Raw genomic sequence first — 24286 nt, 5'->3', positions numbered from 1 at the left:
CGTGCCGTGGGGTGTCACCCCCCTCCCAGCACGACGCAGGCGGCGTTTGACGGGCACTGGGGAGGTGCTGTTCCCCCCCCCCCCCCCCGCCCGCCCCACACTCCCCCCCAAAAAAAACCCTCGGGGTTCCTTCTCCTTCCCCCCCTACAAACCGTGCCCAGCCCCGGGGTTCCCACCCGCCTCCCCCCCACCCCCCGTTAGGACTGTGTGGTGTCTTTTTAGAGCATTAGCGACTCTTCCTTTGTACCGTGTACAGTAGATTATTTATTTTGTTATTTTGGAATAAAACTTTATTTTATGGCTTATCTTCCTACCCCCCCCTGCTCCAGCCTGGAGGGAGGGGCGGGGAAACAGCTCAAAACCCCAAAGCAAGCGCTGACTGCGGGGGTGCAGGGGGGCCGTGTCCCCCTCCACGGGGGTCCCGGTGTCCCTCCCGCCGGGGGCACCGGGCTGGCACCTCCGCCCCGGCGCCGTTCGCGCTGCCGCCTCCCGCCCCCGCGGTGACTCATGCCGGCGGCGTGGGCTGGGGGCACCGCGTGCGGCTGCCGGTGCTCCCCACGCAGGACGGGGCCCCTGAGCCTGCACCCCTCACCCGAGGACCCCCCGGCAGCGGCGGGGGCGGGCAGCAATGCACGGAGGTGGGGGGGACGGGGGTTACCCCAAATCCCCCCAACCCCGCCTTTCCCAGCCGGAGTTTCCACTCCTGCAGGAGTCGTATCAAGTCCATGAACCCAGGCAAGGCTGGGAGAGAGTGGGGGGGAGGTCCCCAGTCCGATGCCCACCCCAGGAGCCCCCTCACGCGTGTCCTGGCCGGATGCTGTCATCCCACCGCGCGTCCCCCAGCCCCCAGGAGGACAGGCTGGAATTGGGGTACCCGCTGTGCTGCGGGAGGGGCGCGAAGGGGGGCAACAGGGGCACCTCCAGGAGCTGCTCCAACTCCGAGGCTGATGGCTGCTCCATGCTGGGCGACATCCTGGGGACAGAAGCAGCAGGGTGACCGGGAGGGGGGGACTGGGAGGGGCTTCCCCCTGCTGACCCTTCCCCGTGCTTACCACCTCGGAGGGCTCTGCAGCGACGCATCCTCCACGGGCTGGAACGGGGGCAGCTCGGGCATCTCTTCGTCCCGCGGCTCCGCAGGGGGACCCGCGGGCAGCAGCTGCGAGACCTCCCCAGGCATGTACTGGTTGGGCATGAAGGGTCTGGGGTGGCAAGGAACGGTGTAGACCCTGTCCCACAGGGCACTCACCAGCCCCAAGGCACTGGGGGGGCACTGCTCGCTTTGTGGGGGGCTGGTGTGGAGCTCCTCCCGGGAGCACAGGAGAGCAGAGCACTGGGAGCACTGGTCAGCTGGGGATGGCCACTCCAGGTCTGCCAGCCCGGGATTGGGAAGGGGGTTTGGGGGTGGGAGAAAGGGGTGCAGGGCAGGGTGCCCCCCCTTCCACCTGCGTGCCAGGTCTTACCCGGGGGGCCTGAAGGCAGGGTCCTGGCAGTGGGACAGCGAAGGAGGCGAGAGCATCGGTGATGGGCTGTGGGGAGCAGGAGCACTCAGAGAGGGGGGGGACACCCCTAACCCTGCTGGGGGTGGAGGGGTGTCCACCCTGCCCCCCACCCTGCCCTGCTCCTACCTGTGGAAGGGGGAGGCGAGCCTGTCGGGGACCATCATGATGTTGCTCTCAACCGTGGGGTAGCCCGTGGGCATGGGCTGGGGGCAGAATGGAGTGGGAGGGCTGCAGTGCACAAACACAGAGGTTCAGATTGGGGGGGGGGGCTCTACCACAGCCCCCACCCCACACCCCACAGCAGGGCACTCACCAGATGGGGGCCAGCAGTGCCTGCAGATTCTCCGGGTGCAGCTCGTGCTGCAGCACGGGCAGGTTGAACATTGGCGCCTGGGGGGCCTCGGGGGGGGCCCCCATGGTGCTTGGAGGCTGCTGGTCCCTGCAAAAGCACATGGACCCCTTCAGCACTGCCAGGTCCAGGCTCTGAAAGGGGACGTGTGCCAGTGGGTGCTCGGGGGGAGGCCGGGAGGTGCACAGACTTGCCCCAGCACAGCTTGGGGGCCCACGGGGGGGGCTCTTCGCTCACCAGCACAGCTCTGCTTTTCCCAGTCAGGGATTTCTCTGCCCAGGGGGATGCTCAGGCCAGCCTGGCCCATGTGCACACGCCTCCAGCACAGATATGGCCTCGCACCCACCTTTCACTTTCCACAGTCATCTTGATGGCAGTGGAGACGTAGCCCCGGCCGTCCTTGCCTGTCTGCTCTTCTGCTCAGGGAGGAGAAGCATCCGTGAGCCACCACCCTCACCATGCCCTGCCAACCATCTCTGCCAGCCCCAGTTGCCCCTGTGAGCCTTGGGGCCACCTGGGTGAGACACATGACCCCCCCTGCAGCATTGCTGGGGTGCAGAGGGGCAGCCCAGGGCCCATCCCGGCCTTCCCCACTCACTGTTGTAATGACTCCCAAACGCCTGGTCCTTGGGGAGGTTGGGGTACAGGTTACGGAGCTGCCCCAGGTCGCGGATGCGGTCGCCGAGGGAGCGGATGGACAGGTCCTTGGCAGAGAAGGGCTGGATGTTTTCCACCTGGCTGGAGCCTGAGCGAGGGGAGACACATCACTGCTGGTTCCCGTAACTGCCCACACCCCCTGGCAGTGAGGACCCCCCCCCCTGCACAGCACCTGACCCCTTCTCACCGTCCTTGCCCCGCATGACGTAAGCGATGGTGACGCCCCCGATCTCGGAGTCGCTGAAGCGGAGCAGGAAGGTCCCGTCCGGCTGCATGCTCAGCAGCTTGCACACGTACTGCTTGCTGATGAAGCCCATGATGAGCCTGGAGAGGTGGACAGGTGGGGAACAGGGATCAGGACCATCCAGGGCAGTGGGGTGGGATCAGGACCTCCAAAGCCCAACCCCAGGGCACCCACCTGTCTGACCAGTAACTTTTGAGGCATCTCTTGGTGAGGTCCAGGACTCCATCAAACCACTGCCAGAAGGTGAATCCCCGGCCAGGGAGGATCTCCTGAGGCAGAGAGAGGCCATGAGGCTCCCCATGGCCATGCTGGCCCCTGCCCACCCTGGCCAGCCCTCCCAGTCACCTTGTTGAACTGGGCCCAGGAGACGTGGCGGCTCTGGAAGTCCTCGGGGCTGGCGCTGTGGTCATTGAAGATCTTCTGGGCCAGGAAGAAATAGTGCTCCTTGAGGAGCCCCTTGGTGGTCTGCACCTCTGCCATGAACTTCAGGTTCAGGGTGTCACACATCTTGTCCCAGGGCACGCGCTCGGCCACCACGAAGGGCACCCGGTCCTGTGGCCAGGCAGGGGATCATCAGGAGAGGACACCCACCATGCACCACCCCTGGGCTCCTGCTCCCACCTGCACTGTTCCCCCCAGTTCAGAGCCCAGTCAACCCCACATTCCAGCTCCTTCCCTCCAGCTCCTGGCACTCACAATGTCAGAGAAGGCGTTATCCCACAGCACGGTGGCTTTGGCGTTGTTGTCCTGGTTCCCGTGGACGATGACCACAATGGGCAGAGACAGGACCTGGGGGCAGAGAGTGGCCCTGAGCCAGGCGTGGTGGCTGCCCTGGGACTGTCCCAGTGCAGCACACATGTCCCACAGGGGAAGGCTCAGCCCCATCCCATGGTACCTGGAGGTGGATGGAGACGTTGCTGGGGGTCAAGGTGATGTTGGTGCTGAACAGGACGGCGCATTTCTCCTCCGTCACCGACTCGGAGCCCTTCCGCTCGCAGCGCTTGATCTTCTTCAGCAGCTGGGGAGGGACAGCTGAGCATCCCCAGCCTCGGGACCTCCAAAAACCCAGTGGAGCCCCCAGCCCAGCCTCTTGCTGGTGGCACTTACCACGTTTTTGAAGTTGGCGCAGCAGTTCCCGCTGGTGGGGTTGGTCTCCAGGGCCACCGTGTTGTGCAAGATCTCCCCCGTGCTCTCACTGGGTAGAGGAGGGGGTCAGGGGAGGAACAGCAGTGGGGAAGCCCCCTTGGCCCCACACCCACTGCTCACCTGAGGGTGTTGCTGTAGTTGCTGAGCTCCAGCTCCCGTGCCTGCTTCTCTGTCACCATGTCAGCCCTCACCATGTAGGGCTTGGGCGCTGCCTTCAGCAGCCGCGGGCCCAGCAGGAACCGGACGCTTGCCTGGAATTTGGTCTGGGTCTTCAGCACCTGTGGGGGCTGCTTCTCCACCAGGAAAGAGCTGAGGTACAAAGGGACACCATGGCACTTGGCACAACGCCCTGCCTCCAGCCCCTGCAGGCCCACCTCAACCCCTGGCCACCACAGCCCCCAGCCTGTTACCTCTTGACCAGGCCGGACAAGACCTCGTTGAAGCGCTCCAGGAGCCGGGACAGCAGCTCAGGCCCCAGCTCTGTGCTTGCTGCCATCACCTGCTGCTGCAGCTGGAAGTAAACCTCGACCAGGTTCTCGCACCTGGGGAAAGGGGGACCCTCAGCACCCCACCCTCACTCACCCAGAGCCCTTTGGGCCGGCGGAGGGAGCAGGAGGTTGCTCAGGGTCTCCCAGCCCTGCCCTGTGCTCCCTCACCTCTTCTGCAGCGGTGCCAGATTCTCCTCAAAGATGGCCCCATTCCCTGCAAGCTGCTGCTGTCTCTTCCAGATCTGGATCCTCTTCAGGACCTGCTGTTTGGCCGCCTCCAGCTCCTTCACAGCCTCCAGGATGAGGGTGGGCAGTTCCCTGGGGGCCACGGGGCTTTGCACAGCCCTGTCCGGCCCTGGCCCCTCCTCCAGGAGCGCCTGGATCTCACGGACTCGGTGCTGCAGCCGCTGCAGCCCCAGGCTGAACTTCAGCTCCTCCTGCCGCCGGTGGAAGCTGAGGGGCAGGTGGTGGTCCTGGGGGCAGGGCAGAGCGGGGTCAGCGGGGGCTGTGGCTGGTCCTGCACCTCGGGGTGCCCCGGAGGGGGGCAGGGAGCACCCACCCGTTTGAGCACGGCCGCCTTCTCGCCCTCCAGGACGGCTCTCACGATGGCCACCAGCCGCAGCGGGTCCCGGCGGAAGGTGTTCTGGGGGGACACAAATGGGGGGTGTCAGGGGGGACAGGACACGTGCCCCCTGTTCCTGGCCCCCTCCCACCAACCCCCTTCTCACAACAACTGGCCAAGGCAATTCAGGGGCTCCACAACCACCACAGAGCTGATTTCCAGCTTTAAAACCACTTTAAATAGTGCAGAGAATCATGGAACATCTGGAGTTGGAGGGAACATCAGGATCATCGGCCCCCCGGCTCCATTTTTTGGAATAAAAAGTAGAAGAATAAACTTCAAATTGAAAAAAAAACCAAAAACATCCAAACTGAAAGGAATTCTCCATTCCTGTGAGCATTTCCTCCAGCCTCCAGCCTGACACCTGGGGGAGACTCTCTCCCTGGGTGGATCAATGCTTTCCACTGAAAACAGGCAAAGGAATTCCCCTGCTGGCTCTGCCTGCCGTGTCCCGTGCCAGCTCCTCCGGCCTTCACGCATTTCCCAAATTAGCTACTTCCCAAAACAGCAGCAGAAACACGATGGGGGAATGGCTGATGACGTGCTTGGTGGGTTCCTGTGCTGGTGGGAGCTCCAGTGTGGGGGTCTGGATGCAGCACTGGTAGCCCCGTGGGCTCTTCCAAGGGAAACGTGGGATTCAGGGGATGAGAGGCCCAGGTTTGGCTCCCACCTGCATTCCCAGCCCTGTGGTTGCCCATCCTGGGGGCCACCTAGCCACAGAAGCACCAAGAGCAGGGAACAGCCTGGCCAGGCATGGAGAAATGAAGATTTGGTGCTCTGGGATGAGGGATGGAGGGAGGAGGGAACACAGGAGGGCTGCTCTGCATCAGCATTTATAATCATAAACAATCCCTAAGCCGAAATATCTGCTTGTTTCCTACAGCAAAAAGCAACAGTCTTGTTTTGAAAAGTCACCCTGCTCCCCAAAAGTTGTGACTAAAGCTGATCCTTTCCCAAATGCTGGATATTAAAAAGGTCTGTTACCAAAAAAGCAGAGTTTTCAACCAGAATGGGGCTCTGGGAGTGAGCCCTGCTCAGCTGAGGCACTCTGAGCTCTGCTGGCCAGAGGGGATAAATCAGAGGGTTGTGAAAGGAACAGAGCAACTCCAACAGCCTTGATAAGAGAAAGAGCCCCAAAAATGAAACCCAGAGCTCACGGCAGGAGGAAATGCAGACCCACACGGCCTGGAGGAAGGAGAAATCAAACACTCGAGCAGAAAATGGGGAACATCTGCTGAGACAGCCCCCAGGTGCCAACAACTGGGGGCGAGTGGGGCTGTGGGGGCTGAGGGGCTCAGGAGAGGCCCCACAGGACTGTTTCAGGGAAGATGTGGCAGCTGCCTGTGGGCCACTGGGCTGCAGAACCTGGGACAGCCCTGGGATGCAAACAAACCCCCTCTGTCCTCTGGGAGACCCCAAAAACCAAATTGCTGAGTCCGCTCATTGCTCACAAGCCTGGAAAAGGGTGTCACATGGGGACTGTCCTTAGGCATTGAGCCCTTCCAGCATAAAATAATCAAGTTTTCCTGGGAGCTGGCTGCAATCCTGGCGTGACCCAGCCCCAGGGTCCCTGCACACCTCGATGTTGCTGACTTGCTGCAGGATCTGGCACTGCTGCCCATCGCTGCCGGCAGCGCTGCGGAGTTTCTCCAGCATGTCTGAGAGCATCCTGCTGGCCATGCTGCTGCAGAAGGCGTCTGAGCCATTGATGAACTCCCTGGAGAGGGGAAAAGTTGGGAGAATGGGCATGGATCCCCCACCCTCCCCTGTGTGACCCCCAGCCCCGCGCTGCTCTGGGGAGGAAGGGTCCTGGGAGACTCACCAGGGCTGGTTCTCCAGCCACTCGGCCAGGAGACAGCGCAGGCTCCGGGGAAACTCCGTGGAGAGGCTGCTGAACTCCTCTGGTGGCATGTGGGACACGAGGTTCCAGAGGGACATCTTGGAACAGTCACCTGCAGACAGGAGAGGGGATGGGGTCAGGGCCACTCGAGCAGCCCCCAGCCCAGCCATGGGAATTTGAGGGTCAAGAGCCCCTCAGGAAGGGGGCGAGAGCTGCTGCTTGTCCCTCCACGTCTGAACCTGCTGCTCCACTGGGCTGGGGAGGAGGAGAAGGAGGAGTGGGAAGCTTGATCTAGGATCAGCCTCTTGGGCAATCCTGGGCGGGCTGGCAGCCCACTTGTGCCTCAGTTTCCCGCATCTCCGGGGATTCCCTGCTCCTTCTGCCACAAGGACATCCAAAGGGATGGGCAAGTGCTGCTGGACTGGGCATAGGAGAGCTGGGAGAGCCAGAACAGTGCGGAACTCCGGGGAGTGGGAGAAGTGTGAACTCCCCCAAACCTGGTGAGGCCGTTCCACTGGGGTGACCCCAGTGAGGCGGCTTGGCTGCCCCCCAGAACTTCCTCAGGTGTCCCCCGCAAGGAAGGCCCCTTCCCCAGCCGCCCCTCACGCTCGCTGGGCTCCAGAGATCAGGAAAAGCAAGAACAGAACTGGAATGAGGCGCTACGTGGGGAATTCCACCTGGAATGCCCGGGCTGGAGGCTCAGGGCCCCACCGCACCCCAAGGTGGGCGTTGGAACCCCAACAATCCCAGCCCGTCCCCTCAGCATTGCCCGCGCCTCTTCCCGACAGCTCCCGCCCCGCTCGCACCCTCGGGCCCCGCCGCAGCCCCGCGGGCCCGGCCCCACCTCGCTGCCGGTTCCGCCGGCCCCGCCCGGGGCCAAGGCCCGATCCCGCAGCGCCGGCGTCTCACGGCCCAGCCGAGGGGCCGGGGCACCGGCGGGACCCCCGGGCGGCGCAGGCCCGGCCCGCCGTGCCCTCAGGCGAACGGGCGAGCGCGGAGCCGCGTCACGTCCCGAGTCCCCGCGGGGGCAGCGCGTTCCCCACGGGCCTGGGCCGCGCGGAGCCGCCGAAGGCGCAGGGCGGAGGTGGAGCTGAGAGACTCCGAGAACCCTGCGAGGGGAAGGAAGCCAGCGTCACTGGGCAACGTCGCAGCCGGAGCAAACAAACGCCTGCGGCCTGCCCCGGGCCCTGCAGCGGGAGCACCCCGGCGTGGCCGCTGCCTGTGGGGTCACCAGCCCTCACGGAGCACCGTGTGACACCCCAGGAAGGGACCGACCACGGTGGCTGGAGGCTGGCGCCTTCCAGAAATGCTTTTGGCTTTCGACTCCACGCTGCCCGGAGCAAGCAGATCCCGAGGATTCACCGCAGGGGATGAGGTTACTCCGAGGGGGTCAATGCCCAGTGGGAAACGCGCACAGCAATTCTGGGAATGCTGCTGGGCTTTTCCCCACAGTCCCAGCGGGATTCTTGGCAGGAGGGGAAAAACAGCCTCTCCTTTTGCCACCCTCGAGGTTAATCCCCATCCTCCTGCCCCATTAAACCTGTATTTCTGCTCAGCCCTGGGAGGCAGCTGCTGGCTGGAACCGCCAACCTGCAGCGTAAGCCTTAAGCCAGGCATGCCTGGATCTGCTGAGAGGCTGCAGGAGAAGCTGCTCTGCTCCTTCCTCCCACAGCTCAGGAGGAGCTCGAGGCAGGAGACCTGCCTGTCCCCTCCTGGCATCAGTCACAGCAGCTCCTTCAGCCCAGCCGTGCCCTGGATATTTCCCATCATAATTTCCAGGTTTCCCTCTCCTTCTCCTTCTGCAGAAGAGCATTTCCCAGTTCCCTCCTGGGGGCAACATCCCGTGGGGTCCCTCCTCCAGGTCACCCCGGGAAGCCGAGGTCGCAGCTGTGCTGTGGTCGGGGAAACCGGCTGGACACGGGGCAGGACACGGCCCCCGGGGAGGGGGAGCAGCCGCCCCCCACCCGCTCCCCATCCCCAAACCTCCTCGACGCAGCCACTTTCGCTTCCTCCTCCACCCGAAGGGCTTTGCCTACCCGTGGGGCTGGGGGACTCCCGGGCGAGAAAGGTGGCTCAGGAGGAGCCCCGGCACGGAGAGGGGGCTCAGGGACCCCCACAGTCTCAGTACGGGCTTTGTGCTCTCACTGCAACAGGAAACCTTGCTCCCAAGCCGGCTCTGCCGTACGCTCCCCGTCCCCTTCCCGGTCCTGCGGTGCCGTACATCCCACGGATGTTACTCATTAACCACCAGCCCTTGCTGGCAGCCAACCGCAGCCCCGCATCCTCGGGCGGGCTGTGTCGGGGAGACGGGGACGGATCCCACCCCTGGCCATGTCCCCGCTGCCCTCCGCGATCTCCCAGCCTGGTGCGGGTGGGTCCCTCCGCGCCCTCCTCACCCTGCGGGGCACCTCAGAGCACGCTCCCTATCCTGCCCGCAAATTCCTCGGGGCTCTCACACCGACTCTCGAGGTTTTCCAAATGCTATGAACACCCGGACTTCTCACTGACTCTGCCCTCGCCGGGAAGAGCCCGAGGAACATTTCTGCCCCTCAGCGTGCCTCAGTTTCCCCGGGGTGCTGAGGACACCACTGCTGCCAGCCCAGGCCGAGGCCAGAACACAGGACACGGTGGGACACTGGTGACAGTGCCACGGGGAGGACACCCACGTGTTGGGGAGCTGCCCACTGCTGACCACTCGGGGCATGAAAGTTCCTCTGGTTCGTTGGAAGAGGAGTGGGGCCTTCCCAGCCGACCCAGCCCAGGATGACTCACGTCTCGGGGAGCCCGGCCTGGATTCGGTGCCGCTCCCGTCTCAGGAACTTGCTGTCCACGTCCGCCGGCGGGACGGGGGAATGAAGGGGTCTTCCTTTGCCCCACGCACGCCCCATCCCCAAACAGCGCCCAGCCAGGAGAGCGGGGTGCCAGGAGAGCTGGGTGCCAGGAGAGCTGGGTGCCATCCTCTGCACACACCCAGCAGCGGGTGCTCCGGACTTTGGGTCGAGCTGGGCTGTGTTTCCACCTGGGCGGCCGATGCAGCCTCGGCGCCACCGGTCCCGGAGCCCCTTCCCCATCCCATCCCGTCCCCAAACACCGCAGTGAGGGGCTGACAGTCACTCCGCTCCCCCTCACAGGCCTCGCTCAGCCTGTCACACGTCGCACTGCCCACCCCCGGAGCAGGGAGGTGCCCCTGGACAGCCCCCCCGATCCCGGGCAGCCCCCACCCCTGGGATACCCCGCAGAGCCCTGTCCCCCCCCCGGCTCCCCGCTCGGTGCCCCTGCACGAGTTCTGAGCCGGGGCGGGAGGTGCCAAGCAGCGGCAGAGTCCCCGGTCCCGTCCGCCGTTACCTGGCCAGAGCAGCGGCGGGCGGGGGGCGGCCGGTGCGGCCGGGCCCCGCGGCCTCTCGTTCACTCCATAGCGGCGGCGGGCGCGGCCGGTCCCCGCGGCGGCCCCGCTCCGCCGGGAAGCGCCGAGCGCAGGAAGGGGGAGGAGACGCGCGAGCGAAGGGATGGGAGGGCGCCGGGACCGGGACCAGCCTCGGTAGGACCTGGGATCCTCGGGCGTCCCCACCGAGGGGCTGAGGCACCCGCCGGCTCCGCGTCCGTCCCATGTCAGCCCCCACCCAGTCGTGACCCCACTCCTGCCCTGTATCTCCATTCCTGTCCCCCATCATGACCACACTCTTACCCCATATCCCACTCGTGACCGCACATCTGCCCCATTCAGCCCTCACATACCCACCGCTCGCACCCACGCGTGTCCCCCCGCCCCATCTGTGACACCCACTCCTGACCCTACTCCTGCTCTAATCAGGTCCCTCTTTGCTGCCCTTCCAAGCCCCCCGCCCATCCCCGTGGGTGCCCCCCGCCCACTCCCGCGGGTGCTCTCGCACCGGGGCAGGCCCGGTTCCGTGGCACCGCTGTTCCTGTGTGCACCGGGCCGGGCCGTTGGTCCCGGACTGCGCCTTCCCCGCACGGTTTGATCCCCGGTCCCCGTCCTGAGATCCGAGCCCGTGGCTGGTCCCGGGCTGTGCCCGCCTCTGCCAGCGCCCTCCGGTACCGAGCCGAACACGGGAGCGGGGGCACTGAAAAGGGGTGCTCGTTGCTTGGGGGGACTTGGTGCTTCACGGGGGTACCCGCCCCGCCCCGGGGCGCTCCTTCAGCCGTTCCGACCCCCGCGCCCACCGGAGCGGCGGGGCAGCACGGGGCACGGCTGCCTCGGGGCCGCCAGGGGGCGCTGCCGCACCGCGGTGCCGCCGGGGCGAACCGAGAGCTGCGGGGCCGGGGCTGCCGGGGCTGGGGATGCGGTACCGGGGCTGGGGATGCGGTACCGGAGCTGGGGATGCGGTACCGGAGCTGGGGATGCGGTACCGGGGCTGAGGATGCGGTACCGGCGCTGGGGATGCGGTACCGGGGCTGGGGATGCGGTACCGGCGCTGGGGATGCGGTACCGGGGCTGGGGATGCGGTACCGGGGCTGGGGCAGGACCACGGGGTTCCCCCGCGTTCCACCCGGCTCCTCCCGCCGTGGCTCCGTGCTGCCATTTCCAGCACTAAACGTGCCCGGGGGGCCCCCGTGAGCGCGGCTCGTCCACTGTGCACCGGGACATCCCGGGAGAGCGGGACACCCGCCGGGGTTGTTCGGGACTGGGAAGGGGCTTCCCGGCCTCCCCACGCCCCCGTCCAGGACGGTCTCGAGTGGGCAGGGCTGTGGAGCGCTGGTCGGGACCCACGCGTGGGAGGAATCAGAATCGCCCCCGCTCCCCGGGTCCTGCGCGACGTTTGGGGGCTCTGGGGGAATGGGGGGTACAGAGCTGGCCCCCAGAACCCCTCCAGCCCACCGCTTTTTGCCACCCTGGCGCTTCTGCAGGGGCGGCGTCCCGGGAACATCTGGACCTCCTCCCGAACATCTGGCGCCGCAGCAGCCTGAATCACTCTCCCCCCCCCGCAGCTGCCTGACCGGGGTGGGGCGGAGCAGGCGTATGACATAATTAAAAAAACATATGACATCACGCCGAGGGGTCGGATGGTGCCTGATGACGGCGCCGGCACCGCTGCCCATCTCCCTCCTCGGCCCCGGGCCTTGGCAGGCAGCGGAGTGGCCAGTTGATGACGTCACGGCTATGGCTCTGACGTCACGATTCTCAGTCAAAGCTGGAGTTGGGTGAGTGATGGCCGGCCTTGTGGATGGCGGGACCCCCATGACGGGGCTGTTCCGGCCCCCCGATTCTGAGCTCTGCTCCTGTAGCCCCCGCAGGGACGGCTGGAGGGACGGCGAGGGTCCTGTGCCCTGGGGGTGACGAGGGACCCTTGCCTTGGGGGACAGTGAGGGTCCTTGTGCCCTGGGGGGGGATGAGGGACCCTTGCCTTGGGACCACAGTGAGGGTCCTGTGCCCTGGGGGGTGACAAGGGACCCTTGCCTTGGGGGACAGTGAGGATCCTGTGCTCTGGGGGGTGATGAGGGACCCTTGCCTTGGGGGGACAGTGAGGGTCCTGTGCCCGGGGGGTGACGAGGGACCCTTGCCTTGGGGGGACAGTGAGGGTCCTGTGCCCTGGGGGTGACGAGGGACCCCTTGCCTTGGGGGACAGCGAGGGTCCCATTACCCTCGGACATAGCGAGGGTCCTGCTGCCCTGGGGGAACGGTCAGGGTCCCACCGCCCTTGGGGGTGGTGATGGTTTTGCTGTCCTGGGAGAATGGCGAGGCTCCTGTTGCCTTTGGGGACGGTGAAGGGCCCAGTGCCCTGGGGGACACTGAAGGTCCTGCAGCCCTGAGAGGACGCCGAGGGTCCCGCTGCCCCTGCGGATGACGGGGTCCTGCTGCCTCGTCCGTCTCTGACCCGCAGCCGGTACCGTGTGTCGGTGGAGGGGAGCTGGGCCTCCCCCGCACCTGGGGACCACCACAGCAGGGACGGGCCGGGCGCTGGAGCGGCACCGCGGGCCGGTACCGCGTGTGGGCACGGGACCGGCAGCGCTGTACCTGTACCACACCGGCCCCGGTCCCCTGCTTGTACCATACTGACACCGATACCGACACCGGCCCCGGTCCCCTGCTTGTACCATACTGACACCGATACCGACACCGGCACCGGACCCCTCCCGGACCATACTGACACCGGTACCGACACCGACACCGGCACCGGACCCCTGCCCGTACCATACTGACACTGATACCGACACTAACACCGGACCCCTCCCGGACCATACTGACACCGGTACCGACACCGACACCGGCACCGGACCCCTCCCGGACCATACTGACACCGGTACCGGACCCTTGCCTGTACATTATTGACACCGACACCAGACCCCTGCCCGGACCATACCGAGACCGATACCGGTACCGACCCCGGACCCCTGCCCGGACCCTGTCCCTACCCACACCCACCGGGGGGCGCAGCCCCGGCACCGCACGCGCATGCGCGCAGGGACCCCCCCCCCTCCAACGCCACGCGCGTGTCCCCCCCCCCCTCCCCGTTCCCGTCCGCGGCGGCGGCTCGAGCCCGGTGACGTCAGGCGGGCGGCGGCGCGCGCTCCATCTCCCCCCACCCCCCCAAAATCACCGCCCTCCCTCCCTCCGCCGCGGCGGCGGCGCGCGCAGACCCCCCCCCCCCCTTCCCCATCCCCCGCCGCCCCCCGGCCCCGCCGCCGCCGCCCAGCCCGGAGGGTCCGCCCGCCCCCCGGCCCGGCCCGGCCCGGCCGCCGGCCCGCCCCCGCCCGCCCCCCGCGGATGTCGGTGCGCGGGCCCGGGACGCGCCGCCCCACGGGCAGCACGGCGTGAGGAGCCGCCGCCGCCGCCGCCGCCGAGCCGCCGGCATGGGGCCGCTGCTGGCCCTCGCCGGGAGCCTCCTGGCCCTGCTGGCCGCGCCCGCCGCCCGCGCCCTCGAAGGTGAGTCGGGGGGCGGCGGGGCCGGACCCCCGCGGGGCGATACCGGCGGGGAGGGGGGGACACCGGCGGGGAGGGGGAGGCGCCGCAGCCGCGCGGCCCCGCAGCCGCTGTCGGGGGCGCGGGGCTCGGCCGGGCCGGGGAGGGGAGGGGGCGGGGGGCGCTGCGCGTCCCCCCCCCTCCGCCGCCGCCGCCACCGCCGCCGTGACAAAGCAGAGCGGGCGCAGCCCGGCCCCGCTGCGCCGTGGGGACACCGGAGGGACCGGGGAGCAGCGGGGAGCAGCGGGCCGGACTGGGGAGGCGCGTCCTCCCCGCACCCCTCCGCAGCGCACGGTGCACTCCCCGCTCCGTCCCTCCGCAGCCGCGGGGGCCGCTCGCTCGCGCTCCCCGTTTTCTCCTCTTTGCCCGTTCCCGTGGCTCCCACCCGCCCTCCATCCCATTTTCCTCTGGAATCCAAAGTTTTCCCCGCAGCCAAGCAGGAAAGTTGGAGCTCCGCACCGCTGCGGGAGCCGGGGCCGGGGGTCCCGGTGTGCCGGGGGTGGCCGGGTCCGGGGTCCCGCCGGTCCCAGGGGTGCCCGTGACAGCCCGGCCTCGCCCCACGCGCCCCCTCTTGCATAACCGGGGCTGCTTCTCCCGGAGCCGCGACGCCCGGCTGCGGAGTTTGGCTGTGACCGGGCCTGGTGGCACTGGGAATATGTTTATCCAGCGACCGGGGCTGTCCGTCCCCCCGTCCGTGTGTCCGTTTGCCCAGCCTCCCCCCATCGGTCCATCCAGCTCCTTGCCAGCCGCTCGTTCCCAAGCCGTGCACGTCGCGTTCCCGGCCCTTATTGATCTATTCAGTAAATACTTGAGCTCGTCAGCTCCATGGCCGGGCTGGGAATGTGCGAGGGGCCGCTCTTGGCAGCGCCCGTGCTCCGCGCTGGCAGCCGCTCCAGCCGGGAACCGGCGGCCGTGGCGAAGTTCTCGCAACGCTTGGAAGCGCCGGGCTGTTTTTCCCTTCAAAAGCAGCGAAATGGGGGAGTCTCGGCTTTCCCGTGACGGATTCCCCTCTGTCCGTACGGGAACGGCCTGGTGAAATGAGAGGCCAGAATGATGGATGAACGAGAGGGGGTTGGTTTTTTTTGTTTTAGGGGGAGGTTTTTCTGTCCCGCTTCTTTGCCCACCTTGGAGCAAAGCGGGAGAAGGGATTTGGTGTCGTGGCAGTGGCAGCATCTGACCCGTCACCGGGTCGGAGGGATGGAGGAGGAGGAGGAGGAGGTTTGGGCAAACGCCAGATCCCTGGCCCAGATTCATGTCTGGGGCTGCAGGAGGCCGGAGCCTGTGGTTTCCATCCTCCAGCCCCTCCTCACCCTACTGGGGATGTGGACACTTGATCTGTGTCCCTTGGAGGGAGGTGACAGCAGCGGAGCAGCACAGGGCACCCTGCAGCCTCCCCTCGGTGGCACCTGCAGGGCTGATTGAGGCGCTGGCACCCGCCCGGTGAGCTCGGCGGTGCAGGTGGCCAACAGCCGAGCCCTCCGGGGTCACCCCTCCAGGGACACCCCGGCTCAGAGGCATCGTCCCCGCTCGGAGGTGGCTCGGAGCATCCGGCGGATCCAGAAGTTGGTGGGGGCGGAAGGGAGGCATCGCTCATTGCATAAGCTGCGTTGCCTTTGGAAACGAGGCTGCGGAAAGATGATGAGCTGGAGGGAAGTTCTTCCATCCTCGTCTCCGCACCCCAGGAGCTGGAGTGGGGCAGAGACACCCTTTCCTCCTGGTGCACGTCCCCGTCCTGAGGGGCTCCCCTTTGGGGACTGTGATGGGGACGAGGTGCTGTTCCACCACCTCGGGGTGCTGGGAGCTGTGTGAGGCTGTGGGTGGAAGGATGTGGAGGCATGTGGCGGATGTGGAGGCACCGCAAGCATGTGGTTGGGTTGGTTAAGGGGCAGAATGTGCCACCAAGGTGCCACCTGAGCTGGTGCCTCAACCCTGGTGGTCCTGGCTGGGCTCTGGTTTCCCTGATGCAAGTCTCCCCCTGTCCCAGCTGGGTACAGTGGGGCTCTGGGAGAGGCCAGGACATCATTGGGAGCAGGATGCAGGTCCCCATCCTTGTCTGGAGAGCCAATTCCTCACACTCACGGCCTCTGTTTGCAGCTCTGGAAGCTCATTGCTTGTTTCTGGAGAAGAGGAGGACAAAGTCCAGCTGTGGGGTGGGAGGAAGCTCTTCCATGAGGAACAAAGGGCACTGGTGTGCAGCTCCTGCCTGCCTGGTCCTCTGCCACTTGCTGGGGCAGTGTGGGGCATCCCTGGACCCTGTGGTGGCAGAGCCCCAGGAGTGGAGTGAGGACAGGCAGGGATCACCCTGTTCCTGTTTTGGAAATACCTGTGGTTGAGGGTGGCTGGGATGTTTTGGTGCAGCACTTCCCTCTTGCCACCTTGGTGGTCTGGCACGTCCCGCTGTGCGTCCCTGTGTGCCCGCATGTGTTCCCAGGTGTCCCCACGTGTGCCTGTGTGTTCCCAGGTGTTTTCCCGTGTGTTTTTCCGTGTGTTCCCGTGCGTGTGCACACGCGTGGGTGTGCACACGCCGCTTCCCTAAGCGTGCACGGACACGCCCGGAGCTGCGCTGGGTTCAGTGGAGGTGAAGAGTGGAGGATTGAGGTGCTGGGAGGAGAAGGAGGTGCTGGAGGGGCAGTGGCCGGGGGTTCCTCTGAGAGGTGTCCAGCATTCCTGTGTGGAGCATCCCAGCAGGACGCTTGGGCTTCCAGTAGCCCCGTGGGGCTCTGTTCCTGGCCTGAGAGGTGCCTGGTGCTGCTGTGGTGTCCAGTGGCCCCCATCCCACTCCCAGTGGCTCCCTGTCCACGACAGGCGCTGGCATCAAGAGGATGGGGCAGCTCTGGAGCATCCCTGGCAGCGGTGCCAGGTTTGGGGTGAAGCCGAGGCGTTGCCTCCTCGCCGCTCCCGAAGCTCCCGAGGCGCAGTGGGCGGTGTGGGGGTGGGAGCAGCTGTGGCAGCCCCCTCGCCTTCGGTGTCTCAGCCCCACCACTCGCTCCTCGTGTTCTCTCCGTGCCGGTTCCATGTGCTCCGGGGGAGCCTGCGAACCGGGAAGGAGCGGGGGCTGCTCCAGCTGGTGATGCTTTTCCTCCAGTGTTAAGAACTGGTTGGGATGACGGGGAGCAAAACCATCCAGGTCCTCCCTGTGCCTCCAAGGCCCTGGTTCCTGGAGCATCCTCCTCTGGAGGAGCTGGCTCCAGCTGGTGTTCCGTGGTTCCTCTTTGCCCCCAGCCCATGCCTGACCCGTGGTTGCTCAGTGGGGCTGTCCAGGCTCTGCTCTGCTGCACGGGCATTGCCCTCTCCTCACAGAAACAGCAAGACTGGAGTGGAAAATCAGAGACAAATGAAGGGAAAAGCTGCGTAAACCAGCTGCTGGGTGGGGTCCCGAAAACAGCCCTGGAGTCAGCCCAAGGGGACGGGGGTGGTGGCACAAGAAGCTTTGAGGAGAGAGGGTTGGCTCCCAAAATCCATCCTCCCACTGCCTGGGATGAGGGTGTTTGGGCAAGGACCAAGGACGACTCCTTCCCCCTCCAGGAGGGCACGGGGGGACCTGGCTGCCCCTTAAGGTTGTGACAACATCCAGGTCACCTCCCAGTGCTGACTGAGGTGGGGAGGGGGATGGAGGGTGGGCAGGGTGAGGGCCAGGAACCCTTTGGGCAGAAACTGGGAGTGCTGGTAGCATCTGTAGAGGTGATGGTGGTGGCAGGGTGAGGATGTTGGGCACTGGGGTCTGTGCCAGCACTCTCCTGCCCTGTGGCTGCCCGGTGTGTCCCATGAGGCTCATCCTGGTGCAGCAGCCCTGGTGAGGAGGGATCTGCTCCCACTGATCCTGCTGCCGAGGATTTGCTACCATCTCGTGAGCACTGGGATGCTCCACAAGGAACGGGACAGCTCCTGGGGTCCCTGCCTGCCCCTGGGGATGGTGTCCACAGCGGGGTTTGGCTGCCCTGGGAGGCAGCAGGAGCTGTGCCCGTGTCTGTGACCCCCACCAGCACTCCAGGGGTTTGGCTGTGCCTTTGGGGAGCTGTCCCAAGCCCTTGGATGGTCTTTTGGATGGAGCCTCTCCAGAACGGTGCAGGGAGCACGTGGTTCTGCAAGTGTCCTTTGACCAGCAAGGGGTTGTATGGGAGGTGCTTCCTGAAATCACAGCCAGGGCCGGGCCCTCGGGAGCCCTGGAGTGCCCCGAGAGAGGGGAGGACACACAGGATGTGCCACATGCTGCTGAGTCAGCACAACGATGAGCCCGCGGCTTTGTCATGGGGCAGGAGGTTCCTCTTCCAGGCATAGAGATGATTTCAGTTCCCAGATCCACTCCAAGCACTTTCCTGGTGCAGATAAATCCTTTCTTGTGCCTCCCAGACCTCCCAGCCCTGATGGGGTCTGAACCCTGAGTCTCTGTGAGAGCTGCCTGCCCAGAGTCCTCTCCCAGCTCACCCCAACCAGCCACGGGGCTCCCCTGAAAGTGCCTGGGATGAATCCAGCAGTCCCAGGGCTGGGAAGGGGCTCCTTGGAGTGGGTGCTGACCCCAGGAGTGGCGGCTGGCTTGGACTGAGAGCAGCGGATGCATCAGCCTGGTTCCTTCCCACAGTCCTGCCTTTGCCAGGCAGACAGGACTCTCCTTGTGCTTGGGATGAACTTTATCTCCATCACCTCCCAGAGAGCGTGTCCAGCTGTGCTCCCATGGACATCCCTCTCCAGGGACTTGGGCTTGGTGGCCGATGGTGCTGCGGCCTCGCCGAGTGCCCGGGGACGTTTTGCCTCCATCACTGCCATCCTCAGGCTCTCCCAAACGGAGCATCTGCCCCGGCTGCAGCTTGTTTTCCAGGGGATGCTTTTCCCCTCTCCTTGGGATTTTGCAATCCAAGGCCACCTCGAGCTATTTACAGCCTAGGTTTTGCTGCTGACTTAACTTTCCAGCCCTTTCCACGCACCGCTCCCGGGCAGCCCGACCTGCCCGCTGTGGCCACACCAAATATTTTCAGCATTTTCTAATTCAGCTCAAACTTGTTGTTTTCTTTGCTGTGCGACTCTTATTTTTGAAGGAAAAGCACAGGGTGGGCCGTGAGGGCTGTTCTGGGTGTTATTCCATCGTGAGAGGTTGCGTTCCCCAACGTGGTCCGGCCATTTCTAGGGCTAAATATAGACTCCAGTGTCCTTCCTGAGCCAGGGAACGGAGCGGGCTGGAGCTGCAGTCATGCAGATGCTGTGCAGGATCCCAGACGGTCCCAGCACCGCTCGTGGGGTTGGCAGCACAATTGTTGGATAATGACCTTGCTGGCAGCTCTGGGCTTCTCCGGTGGGACTGTGCTTGCAGTGACACCAAGGGAAGGGATGGGAAGAGCATCCCGAGCTCCAGGGAGTGTCAGGAAGGTGAGAGCAGCTCTGTGATGTCCAAAACGCATGGATTGGGGCAGCAGCGGGAATTGTGGATGTCTGGGAGGGAGTCTAATTGAGTTGGAAGTTGCATCTTTAATTGAGTGGACTAATTAAGCCTTTTGGCAGATGCTGTTTCTCCAAATGAGACCACGGTGAGGATGGGCAGGTGTTGGGGGTCACATCCTGGGGACAGGAAGGTATAGGGGGGGTCTCATGGTGAGGATGGGCAGGTGTTGGGGGTCACATCCTGGGGACAGGAAGGTATTGGTGAGGGTCTCACCCTGAGGATGGGCAGGTGTTGGGGGTCACATCCTGGGTGTGCCAGAGCTGGGCAGGAGGGGGATGAGTGTGGGGGTTGCTGCTGAATTGAGGGGCTGCAGTGTCAGGAGGTGGAGAGGAGTCTCTGCTCTTGGACTCAGGGCTCTGCCATCCATCTCTTGGTGACAGTTGAGGAGGATTCCAGCTGGGGGAGGCTTTGGGAGCCATCCTGCTGCTGCCCCCATGCCCCAGCCTCCATGGGGTTGGCCGAGTTTGTTTGCTGGGGGCTGCCAGGCAAAAATTGAAATGTGCTGAGAGCTTTGAATGGCATCAATGTCACCCGTTTACCTGCAGCTCTTTGTTCGTGGGCACAGGCTCGTGCTCCTGGGTCACACATGGCTCGTTCAGGCCACCAACAGTCACAGCTGGCCAGCAGCGTGGCCACAGCTCGTGCAGGACTGTCTGCACCCCCTGGGCTCCTCAGGACCGAGTCCCTCCCGGTGTCCCCTCCCTCTGCTTCCCTGCGCCCTCGATGCTGGCACCCGGTGATTTTCTCAGAACTGGAATGTCGTGGCCTAAAGGATGGCACAGGGACACAAACCCTGTTTGCCCAGGTTGCCCCTCTGCCCACCCTGCCCTCTGACGTGCTGCTGGTGGGCTGCCACTGTGTGCCCACCCACTCCAGCCTCTACTGGGGCCACGCGTCTCGCCTGTCCCCTGCTGCCGGTGTCACCACCCCTTGGCTGTCCCTGGCTCTGTCCCTGCCGGGAGAGCGGCTCCGGATGATTTATGACACTCGGGGGGGGCACAGACACCCCAAACCACGGTGCTTACGGTGGTCCCGTCCTCTCCAGGCACCGGGAGCTGCACCCCCCCCGGCCCCCAGCGCAGGGAAAGGCTGTGAAGGGTTTCCTCCCGGCGGGTGTCGTGGTGCTTTTTTATTGTTTGGAAAAGGAAGCACTTGGGTTTAATACTTCCCGCTCCAGCCGCCTTCCCAGCGCCCGGGCGGATGCTGCGGGGCACCGGGGCGAGCGCCGCGTGGAGCGGGGCGGTGCCGGCGTCTCCGCCCCGGCCCGGCCCCGCATCCTTGGGTCGGTGCCCACGCCAAGGCCCCGCTTCCTGCCGCAGCCCCCGGCCCTTCCAGATGGGTTTGCTCAGCCTCTCCTCTGCCGGCCTGGAGCGCGTTTTCCCCCGGGAGGAGCGGATTTGGAGCCCGGGTTACTCACCAGCGCCGTGCTCTCCTCCCCAGCTGCTCTGATGCCCAGCCCTACGCCCTTTCAGCTGCATAAAATCCTAAATTTTCTTTTCCTGCAGCTTACAGAGGTTAAAACCAGTGAAAAAAGGATCCCTGAGCTGCAGGAACCCCCTGGGAGCATCCGGTGGAGATGCCAAGGGGTCAGGCAGCATCTGGGACGCAGCATCAGCTCAGGGATGGCTGTGCCAATTCCTCTTTCACCATTTGTACCAGTTACAGACAGATGGGACATTTCACCGTGCCAGGGATGTTTTTCCAGTGGAGCAGCTGCCACCTGGAAGCCGTGCAGGACTCGCTTTTTCAGGATGTGCTGTCAAGGAATTCCCAAACCTTTGCCCTCACCAGCAGTTGCTGTGCTGGGGGGGGGGGTGATGGGTGACAGGAGCCGTGTCCCCACGGGCTGGTTGGGCTTGGTTTTGGGGACTGGGATGGGAATTGGTGACAGCCAAAAGCTGTGGCAGGAGCAGGGCAGGGCCACGGTGTTGTCTGGGGTTGTTATCCCTGGAGAGACCTTGAAGTCGCAGCAGATTGTGCCGTGCCATGGTGGCTCCGTGACCTTGTGCTCCCCAGGGCTGGGAGATGCTCTGAGGTGCCCCAGGGAACCCAGGTCCCTCAGGGGACCTCAGGAGGTGACCTGGAAGGCTTGGAACAGGTCTGGGTCTCCATGTCCTCATGCCCCTCTTGCTGTTCTCCAGCCTCTCGGAGCATCCAGCATCTCCTGGGGGTGACCCTGCCCCAGCTGGGGTGGGACTCCCGTGTGCCCTCCAGCGAGGACCCACAGGTGTGGCCACCCCGAGGATCCCAAATCCCAGCTGGATCATCCCTGGCTGCGTTCACACGGGCAGGTGGAGCCGAATCCAGAGCAACTCCCCGCGCGGCCGCGCTGCTCAGGAATAAAAGTCCCTTTATGCCGGAATAATTAGTGTACTCAGAGCATGCTAATTATTCTGGGATAAAAGTGACTTTTATTCCAGCAGAGTGTCCTCTCAAAGGGCCCTTTCTGCCCGCTCCCAGGGCACAATAGCTGCTCTGCTCCGTTTCCCCATCCCAGACAAAGTCCTTATTTGCGGAGGCAGCGAAATTGAGTTGACTAATGAATTAAGGCCAATGGTTCTGGCCGGGCTCCAGCCCTTTGAAAGCCTTGGCGAGCTGATGCCCGGCCCGGCGGGAGGAAGCACAAACCCTCCTGCCCCACCAAGCCCCTGGCAGCCTCCCCTCCCTCCCTCCCTCCCTTCCAGCTGCCAGGATGAAATGCCTATTAATCTATCCTGTGGAATTGCTTTATTCCCAGCGCAGGCAGGGCTCTGGAGGGAGCGTTATCAGCTCCAGCCACAGGCCATAAATAACCACGGCGGATCCTGTTTGGGTTCCCAACTGCCCAGGGTATAAACATCCCACTCCTATTGCCGGGATAAATACAGGGAATAAAGGCTGGGCAGGTAGGGGAGGTGGGGGGGCTCTGCAGGCCCGCTGCCCCCTCCCCATCTTTCCTCTGAGGAAGGAAAAAGGGGACACGGGGCACCCTGGCAGGGATTGCCACAGGCCAGGGCTGGCTGCAGCCCATCCAACTGCACCCAGAGGACTTAAGCCCCTTTCTCTTGGCTGCAAATGCTTTTTTCTTCCCCTTTTTTCCTCCCCCCCTACACCTATTTTTTTTTTTTCCCCATTTAAATTGCAGATAAGCTGCAAAAAGAATAATACCAAAAAAGTGGGATTCTCCCTTGAATCCCGCTTGGCTGTGGGGCTGGAGCTGCCCCTCCCCACCACAGTCTGGATGATCCAGCTCTTTTTTTTTTTTTTTTTTTTCTTTCTTTTATTATTATTATCCCCAGTTCTGGCAATGCCGGAGCTTTCCTTTCATCTGGCTCCATCTCCTGCCATTTTTCAGCTCGTTCTGCTGCGGACTCTCCGCGGGGCTGGAGGTGGGAGGGGACGCGGGGGGATCGCGCTCCGGCACGGCTCTCCCGGCTCCTGAATTTGGTTTAAAATGCAAATCTTTCCTTTATTCCCCCATTTTTTTTTTTTTTTTTTTTTTTCTTTTTAATGGATTTCATCTGAAGGCGGCGGAGCTGCTGGAGCCTGGGGAGCGGGAGGGGAAGGGGCTGGGCGGGGGGGGAGCGCATTCCTCGCAGATTTCCTGATGCGTGTTCGCATGGAAATCGTCTCCCCCCGGATGCGTTTGAAGTCAGGTGACGCGGAGCTGCGGGATGGACGCAGCCCTGGGAGCCGCAATATGATTTTATCCCCCTTCCCCCTCCGCGGGGATGCTGTGGGCAGCTCCCAGCTCCTGCCTCCATCTCCTGCCTCCCTTGGGATGCGCTCGCCCGTCCTTCCTCCTCCCCCCTGTCCCCCCCCCGCCCCATCCTCGCTCTGCTCCTTTGTCTGGGTTTGGAGGCAGCGTTGGCAGGTCCTGGCTGCTGGGAATCCCATCCCAGTGCCCGTGCTGGGGGTGCTGGGGGTGCTGGGGACCCTGGAGTTGTCACCTCTTGGGAGCTGGGCTTGACCCCAAAGGGGGACATTGGGATGGCATCTCCCTGGGGTAGCCGGTGTGGGGATCCAGTGGCTCCCAATCCACGTCCCGTGGGCAGGGATGGGTGTCCCTTGCCATGGGGAGTGTCCAGGTGGGGCAACAATGGGAGAATGTGTGGAGCAGGATCAGTGGGAAAGGGCCAGGGATGTGCTGGTGGGATCTGGGATGAATGAGCAGAGGGTGCTGGGCCCATCCTGCCTGTCCCTCTGGCATGTGACAGGGGCGTGACAGCCCTGCCTGTACCCCAGGATGGGTCTGGGGGCAGGTGGGATCTTCCAGCTGCTTCCCACCAGCATCATCCCTTGGTCAGGGCTGGGAACACGGGTGGAAACCAGGGATGGAAAACCAGAGAAGCACCAGAATGCTGGAACTGAGGCAATGGTGGGGTTTGGTTTTGCTTGGATTTGTTGTTGTCTCCTTGGGGGTTCCAAAAAGGGGGAGAATCGGAGGGAACCCTGTCCGGGGTCCACATCCAGGCAGAGCCTGTCCCAGGAATGGCACAGCACTTCCATTCCAGCACCTCTGGCACAGCAGAGCCAGGCTTGCCTTCTCCAAATCATCTTTTTTTTTTGTTTGTTTGTTTGAGGAAGGTGAATGCCTCATGATTCCATAGTCCGACTTGAAGGGAAAAGGGGGGGAAAACCGTATTTTAAAGTCAATATTTACTTAGCAATGGGCCGTGCCCTTCCCCCCAGCTCGGCCGCATACCTGCGGCTCCTCCGCGGGAATGGCCGGGAGCCCTGTCGGTCCTGGAAGCTCTGGAGCAGGGATCTGGTTTGAATCTTCCCCGTTCGGAGGGGGCCGGATGGAAGAATTGCAAAAATGCATTTGAACTGTTTTGGGATGGTGTGCTTAAATGCAAAACAAACAGCTGAGCCTTCCTTTCCCTTTCCCCCTGGAAAAAAATGTGCCTCAAACCTGAGGGTTTGGTATTTTAAATGTCTCTATTACCTAGTTCAGCTTTTGGGAGGCGGAAAATTTACTGGATTTGGGGCTTGAGGATCAGCCTCGAGCCCCAGTGCAGGGAGGAGGGAGCAGGATGAGCTCCAGGCTTTGGCCTTCCCAACGCCTGTCCTGAGGCTGCAGAGAAACTCCAGGACACTGGAAGTTCT

General features: G+C 64.1%; 2 protein-coding genes across 12 annotated transcripts in view; one reads left to right on the top strand and one right to left on the bottom strand.

Annotated features, from left to right (window-relative positions):
* Positions 1 to 194: 194 nt before the first annotated feature.
* Positions 195 to 10316, bottom strand: STAT6 (signal transducer and activator of transcription 6). Of its 5 annotated transcripts, none has more exons than XM_054004723.1 (20): positions 10191 to 10316; positions 6828 to 6957; positions 6584 to 6722; positions 4943 to 5026; positions 4552 to 4856; positions 4306 to 4437; positions 4016 to 4204; positions 3857 to 3944; positions 3645 to 3767; positions 3446 to 3538; positions 3095 to 3301; positions 2924 to 3018; positions 2693 to 2829; positions 2447 to 2593; positions 2195 to 2264; positions 1813 to 1938; positions 1626 to 1727; positions 1461 to 1526; positions 1056 to 1199; positions 195 to 973 (listed from the first exon to the last, which is right to left on the bottom strand). In XM_054004723.1, the coding sequence occupies exons 2-20, from the start codon at positions 6941 to 6943 to the stop codon at positions 796 to 798; spliced, it is 2541 nt and encodes an 846-aa protein (XP_053860698.1). In that variant the 5' UTR covers positions 6944 to 6957; positions 10191 to 10316; the 3' UTR covers positions 195 to 795. The 5 variants fall into 5 exon arrangements, with proteins under 5 accessions (XP_053860698.1, XP_053860697.1, XP_053860701.1 ...); XM_054004722.1 differs by having other exon boundaries at positions 1053 to 1199; positions 10191 to 10315; XM_054004726.1 differs by lacking the exon at positions 10191 to 10316 and adding an exon at positions 9618 to 9738 and having other exon boundaries at positions 1053 to 1199.
* Positions 10317 to 13648: 3332 nt separating this feature from the next.
* LRP1 (LDL receptor related protein 1) overlaps positions 13649 to 24286 on the top strand; it is a 78635-nt gene continuing 67997 nt past the window's right edge. For all 7 annotated transcript variants that reach the window (XM_054004705.1, XM_054004704.1, XM_054004703.1 and 4 more), the window contains exon 1: positions 13649 to 13728. In XM_054004705.1, the coding sequence (XP_053860680.1) occupies positions 13656 to 13728 (73 nt within the window). In that variant the 5' untranslated portion in view covers positions 13649 to 13655. The remainder of the gene's footprint in view (positions 13729 to 24286) is intronic.

The sequence above is a fragment of the Vidua macroura genome, unplaced genomic scaffold (assembly GCF_024509145.1).
Source record: "Vidua macroura isolate BioBank_ID:100142 unplaced genomic scaffold, ASM2450914v1 whyUn_scaffold_107, whole genome shotgun sequence".
NCBI lineage: Eukaryota > Metazoa > Chordata > Aves > Passeriformes > Viduidae > Vidua > Vidua macroura.
This window is presented reverse-complemented; position numbering and strand designations above follow the sequence as displayed.